This window comes from Vipera berus (genome assembly GCF_964194415.1).
Source record: "Vipera berus genome assembly, chromosome: Z".
Lineage (NCBI taxonomy): Eukaryota > Metazoa > Chordata > Lepidosauria > Squamata > Viperidae > Vipera > Vipera berus.
In genome coordinates, this window is record NC_138205.1 from 77,523,412 (window position 1) to 77,529,926 (window position 6,515).

General features: G+C 33.5%; 1 protein-coding gene across 7 annotated transcripts in view; it reads left to right on the forward strand.

Annotated features, from left to right (window-relative positions):
- MYRIP (myosin VIIA and Rab interacting protein) overlaps positions 1–6,515 on the forward strand; it is an 84,057-nt gene that overhangs the window by 44,859 nt on the left and 32,683 nt on the right. For 6 of the 7 annotated variants that reach the window (XM_081343762.1, XM_081343765.1, XM_081343766.1 and 3 more), the window contains exons 4-7: positions 2,496–2,632; positions 4,164–4,247; positions 5,211–5,308; positions 6,144–6,224. In XM_081343762.1, the coding sequence (XP_081199888.1) occupies positions 2,496–2,632; positions 4,164–4,247; positions 5,211–5,308; positions 6,144–6,224 (400 nt within the window). The remainder of the gene's footprint in view (positions 1–2,495; positions 2,633–4,163; positions 4,248–5,210; positions 5,309–6,143; positions 6,225–6,515) is intronic. The other variant, XM_081343763.1, reaches the window with a different exon arrangement.

A 6,515-nucleotide genomic window follows, 5' to 3' on the forward strand; every position in this document is an offset into this window, starting at 1 on the left:
CTAGCAAGCTCAAGTAGAGGTGGTAGAGCAGAGGTCACCAACCATTGTTGATTGGTGAACTAGAAGAAAAGGGAGGGGGAAGCATTTTACATGCATGCACAGGGCCACAAACATGCATGCGCTGCAAATGGGGCGGGGCTAGTGCCTGCGTGACACTAGCCCTGCCCCGTTCTTGTGTGGTGCAGCACCTTGTAACTGCATCCTGTGGCGCAGCGGCGACCATTTTGGCGCCTTGCAGTATGGTTATGGAAGAATCATTGCAATTTGTTCAGTAGAATAGAGATTTATTTAAATTAACACATAGGCAAAATGTCTGACCATTTGAACATTATCATAAACATAATGAGGTGTAAAATATGTATTAGAAAAAGAGCCTATGTGGAAAATGCACTGCAATTAGCTAACTTAAAAGTAAGCTGAACATAATATGCAATATAAGGAAAAATGGAAGTTTTCTAGGAGCGTTTATGCATTTATATGTACAGTGTGTGTGTGTGTGTGTGTGTGTGTGTGTGTGTGTGCATAAGAGAAAAGAAATATAAGTCGTCTTCAGTTTCTTGAATAATCTGTTTTGTGTGTTGTTTTGTTCCTGACCATGCATACACTTGCTGTCCTTAGGGCTAGAGGAGTTTTCTATATGGTAAATTAATAATTTAAAAAATCTTTTAATTTCTTGACCATATTCTCAAGTGTGTTTTAATCTACAGTTAACTGATTGCCTACTGTAGAACAGTTGTAGCCAGAGAGTTCTATAATTCAGATAGATGGACTTTTGGTATCATGTGATTGCATACCATTAAAATAAAAACCCTAAAATGTTGGTAGATAAAAGATAATATGTCCATTTGGGCTGAATACATTTAATGCTGTTCTGGAACAATATCATGCATATCTTTATTCTAAAAGCCTGTCATTCCTCATGTCTTGTTTAATCCAGAAATTATATGAGGATGTTCCCCAAAGCCGCAATATCTATCATGGTGAAAGTGAATTTATAATAAAAAATGAAGATGCACGATTTAATGTCTAAATATATATGTAAGATATTTGGTGGTATATTTTTTCTTTTTAAGAGCTCAGCTGTCCTATCCCATTCAAGCTAATTTTATCAATTCTCACCATCAGCCATTATTTAAGATTTTTGATACCATTACATAAAATTCATTTTTGATGTAAAGATATATGCATAATCTATTGTTGAGATTTCATGTATCAGAATATAACATTATTGTGTTAGGCAATTTCTAATTATATCCATCTGTGGAACCCTAGAGAGATAGTCATGCGAATAATTCTTTTCCACAATCTATTTCATAAACTGTTTTTTCCATTATAAAACAATCTTGAGGAAAAACATGTTTTATATCATTTGAATAGTATGATTGTTACTTTTGTCATGAACTGCCGCATCGGAAGACTGCTATACAATACGTCTTGCTCTTGGATCCATGAATCTGTTAATAGAGGAAGGAAGAAATTGGCACTGCTGCTCAAATATTCTAAAGCAGACATTTTCTTTACACGAGGCACAAGCAATGAGTGTACCTCCATCATATTTCTCTAGTGGCAGGTACTGTTAATAAATTGATCATATTTGAACTTGATCTAAAGAAATACAAACCTTGCTTCTTTTACAGAATGTCTACAGATTACGTGTACACATATCTGCTCGTGATAAAACTGCCTTTTCCCCCGTTAGATTTCTCTCTCTCTCTCTCTCTCTCTCACACACACACACACACACACACACACACAGAGACATTCAATAATTGTTCAATGGCCATACAATCTAATTGAATCTTCACTAGTGCGATGATGCTCTCATTGGAACTCTTGACAATTCCTAGATTCCATTCATCATCTAGGAATTCTGGGAGTTCTGTGCTCTTTACTCTTTAAAGCACGGGTGTCAAACTCATGTCATGTCACGTGTCACAACGTGTCGTGACTTTTTTCTCATTGCCAGCAATGAGGTGGGCACAGTTTTGGCGTGACACATCCAGCCCATGGGCCAGCAGTTTGACACCCCTGCTTTAAAGTAATTCTGCACAAATTCATGAGATAAGATACATAATCATACTGCTTTCTTTATCCAAATAGTATTTGCATACTCAGGATACAGTTCTTCCATTTTAGATTTTATTAGATTTTGTCTCATATAATTTCATGTAAGGATATTGGAATTTTAAAACCCATTCCATTCTGTATCATTTAATACAACTTCAATTATTATCATAATTTCCTGTGCCTTAAATCTATAATGTGCCTTAAACCTATATGTAACAAATGTACTCAACTTGAAAATCAGGAGAACTACAGAAAATCAAACCACAAAATAAAAATAAAATGTTGTGTCTTTCACACTACTTACTTTCAAGCAAACAGAGTGTCCCTGAAACTATTTAAAAATACTAATTGTTTTAAAAGAATTTCTACTATGGTATATTTACGTCAGTAATTCTAAGGTTTCTGAAATTTCTTTTTTTTCCCCTCAGACTTCTAAGAGCTCAGTCCCTGGAATGGTATTACAATAATGTGAAAAGTCGCTTCAAACGTTTTGGAAGTGCTAAAGTTCTGAAGAATTTATATAGAAAACATCGCTTGGAAACTGGAACTTGCTGTGACATACTAGGTAGAGAGAAAAATAGCCGAAATAAGCATTTCTCTACCATGAATACTCATACAAATGTGGGGCTTACCTATGGTGCAGTGATCAAAGTATTATTATTGTATCTCAGGAAAAAAAAGAGAGTCAAGCATTGTATATGAATAGGTTGGCATTTTGTGTCATCATGCAAATAAATCTTGCACTGGAACTGCAAGATACAGATAGTCCTCAACTTACGCCCACAATTGAGTCCAAAATTTATGTTACTAAGTGAGACATTGGTTAACCCCCAAAGCTGATCACATGACCACCAGACACTGCAACTATCATAAATGTGAACCAGCTGCTAAGTATCTGAATTTTGATCACATGATCATGAGGATGCTGGAATGGTCATGTGAAAATCATTTTTTTCAATGCCATTGTGACTTGAATGGTCACTAACAAACTTGTAAATCGGGGACAATCTGGACAATAAATACAGAAATTCATGTTCAGTTCTTGGAGGTGCCTTGTTAAACATTAATACTTTATAATTCTAATTTTAAAATATTTTAGAGTACAGATTAGAATTCTGTGATTATAGTCATTCACATATAAATATACATAGTATATGTATGCACATATTACCTGTTATATTCATTGACATAAATTGATGGTTATACAGAATAGAATATATATGATTTTTTAAAATAATTACTATTACAAACAGTTTGGGATTTCTCATCTGTAATGTTCTGTTTTTACAGAAGTCAAAGGTGTAATAATTTGAATTGGCAAGCTTCACAAATGGTTGCAGCTCAGCCACTGTTTGCCACAATGAATTGGGTAAAGAACTTTGAATCAGAAAAGGTCTCACTGGCCATTTTAAGAAATATGGTAAAAGGAAGAATGAACCAAAAGCTAAGCAAGATTGCGTTTTGGTTGCAAAGTGTAGGCTTCATTTACTTTTCTGATTTATCTGAGTGAGCTTCTCTTACATAAATTTACATAAACAGTTCTTTTCATTTTATTAGAGCCAACTGCTGATGTGCTTCATTTTTAATTCTTCTGAGAGCAAGATGATGATATTGTCTACTCCTTCCATCTGAGTGGAAGAGTAATTAAACATCTCTTTACATGAAACCATGACCTTTAAAATTCATTATGTCTAGTATTTTTGTGCAGTACTTTTTTCTTAACTTCAGATTCTATCTTTTACTTCAGTCAACAATATTTAAATCATGTAATGGACCCAATGTTTAGATTTGTCTTTATTCATAGCTAATTTCCTGAAAAAATTATAGGAATTTATACCTTTTTCTTGAAGGTGGGTATAATGATGTCCCTTCACATGATAATGGAATTACAGCAGACATTCCCAAACAAATGTTTTCTGTGTGTATTAGCATTCATTTTCCAGAATTGCCAGATAATCATATTAGCTGGGAATTGTAGGAGGTAAAATGCGACACGTGGAATGGTGGTCTGGAAATTACTGGCCAATTCTAAAGAGAACCTTCTATCTAGATACTATATATTCATGACATTGGAAAGTATTATTTTTCTTTTCCAGAAGCAGGACATTTTTATGAAGGAACCACAGTAAGTGAAGAAAGCAAATGTGACAGTGATTCTGTTTTCTACAAACAGACAGAAGGTAATAATCCTTAAATTTTACTGTTATTTTTAACTGTAAATAAAATATTTGAATTGCAGTGAAATAACCTGGCTTAAATTTATGTCATTAGTGACAATAACTTAAAACCTGTTTATATTATTGTAAATATTTTTTTCTTTTCACCATATCTCACTTTTTTCCTATGAAAATATAGTAAGTTTTGTATGCTGAATAAAAATTGATTTGCATACCCTCTAGAATGAATGACTTACATTCAAGTGCTATGTGTAGTTTTCAACATTTTTGAATGAACGTTAAAACATTTTCGATGGATAAAATTTAATTTATTGCATTTCTAATATAATTGTTTTTAATAGTGATATATTCGCACACATTGTTTTGTAATCTAATTATAACTAAAAGGGTTTCTACATTTGTTTGTGTTAAAAATAAAAATATTTTCTAACTACACAGCCCCGCTTACAACAGGACAACTGTAATGGGAAGAGTGAGGGAATCCATTGGAATGTAAGGAAGGTTTGCAAAGGAAATTTAGAATGCAAGTGTGCCTACTGGAAACCTGAGACAGACCCAACACCTCAAGGTCACTCAGCTGGGGAACTTCAGGCAGATAGATCGTTCCCAAATCAAAGAGAGTATGCAAATGATAGGGGGACAATAGATAATGGGAAGTCCAGAGGAAAAAGGGAGAGTTTTCCTATGCTGTTTTTGAGTAAATCGTTAGAACAGACTTTTTATTCCTATAACCACATTTCCCAGGAGTTTCTCTTGATGTCTGACCTAGTGAGAAAGTTGATATTCACTGGCTAGAAGAAATATTGTATAATACTAAAAGGAGAAACCTTTACCTGGTTTGCAGCAGTGAATTATTGATGGGGGGAACCCTTTTTTGGGGGAAAGCAGTTGTGGGCTTCATTTCTATCTCAATTATTTTTTCCCCTTGTATAAATATCATGAGTACTTTTTAACTTCCTTGCCTAGGATATAGCATGTTAAGCACTGTTGCTGTAGCCTTGCATGTTGCAGAAGAAGTAATACAAGAAGCTATTTCCAAGGCAGAGACATACAGTGACAGCTTGGTAAGATTTTTTTTCTATTTAATAAAAAAGTATTCTTTCTGGTAGTGTGTATTTCTTGCTCAAATAGCAATGGCAGTAAATTTACGAGCCAATATTATTATAGTTTATTCTATTACATTATTTCATTGTATTCTTTTTCATTTTTAGTTATTTTACATTTTATCATTTCAATTATTTATTCATATGCCATTTCCCTCCTCTTTTTTATTATCACAGCAGCAATATTTAATTTTCTATATTCTTTCTCCAAAATAGCCACAAGTAAAAATAGGCAACATATTCCCCATTCTATAAGACAAGAAACATACAAATACCAAAACTAAAATTTATTTTTTAAAAATAATTGCTACTGCAGAAATATTTGGTTGAACAGATTTCTGTTCAATTATCATTAAAAGAAGACATCAGGAAGACCAGCTGGAATTTCCTTGGGAGAATGTTTAGTTATTAGTACATTACCATCAGGGGCTCCTAGGTCTGACCGCTTTGTTAATCATGCCCAAATGGAACCATAAGCAGAGTCTTCCAAAATAATGTATTCTCGAAAAACAAATCAAAAGATTGCCATGTTCCAATGTTCTCTGTATATACACATGCATACCCTATCATCTCCTGTCACCATAGAGAGGTGGGCAAGTTCTGGACATGCTTCAGGCTGATACACACATACACACACATACACACACACATACGCACACATACAGAACAATTAAGCAAATCCATTGTGTTTATGAGCGTAATGGATTTAATTTTGCAAAATGGGATTTATTCTATAGTGTATGTTAAACCAATTGGAAATGTCTGTGTATTTATAATGAATGTTTACCGTTTTGAGGACAAACAGCATGAAGCTTGTTACTTGCAAGATCATAAAGAAGAACTGATAGAAGAGCTGGCTACCACCATTCTCCAGAAGGTATGACATAAGGGTCACACTGTTTAGATGAATGTATCATTAAGAACAATAATATATAGATATTTTACATATTAATTTGCATTTTACATAATTTATTACAGATTGTAAGATCACAATATTTTTAATCACATTTCCCAGTAGGGAACTCTAATATACAATATATTGTATATTATCTAATATATTGTATGTAATATACAATAAAGTGTGTTGATTTATGCAAGGATTTCCAGCTTTCAGTTGATATTCTTACTCTAATGAAGTATTTTGCCAAAAGTGGTTTTTGAGAATCCA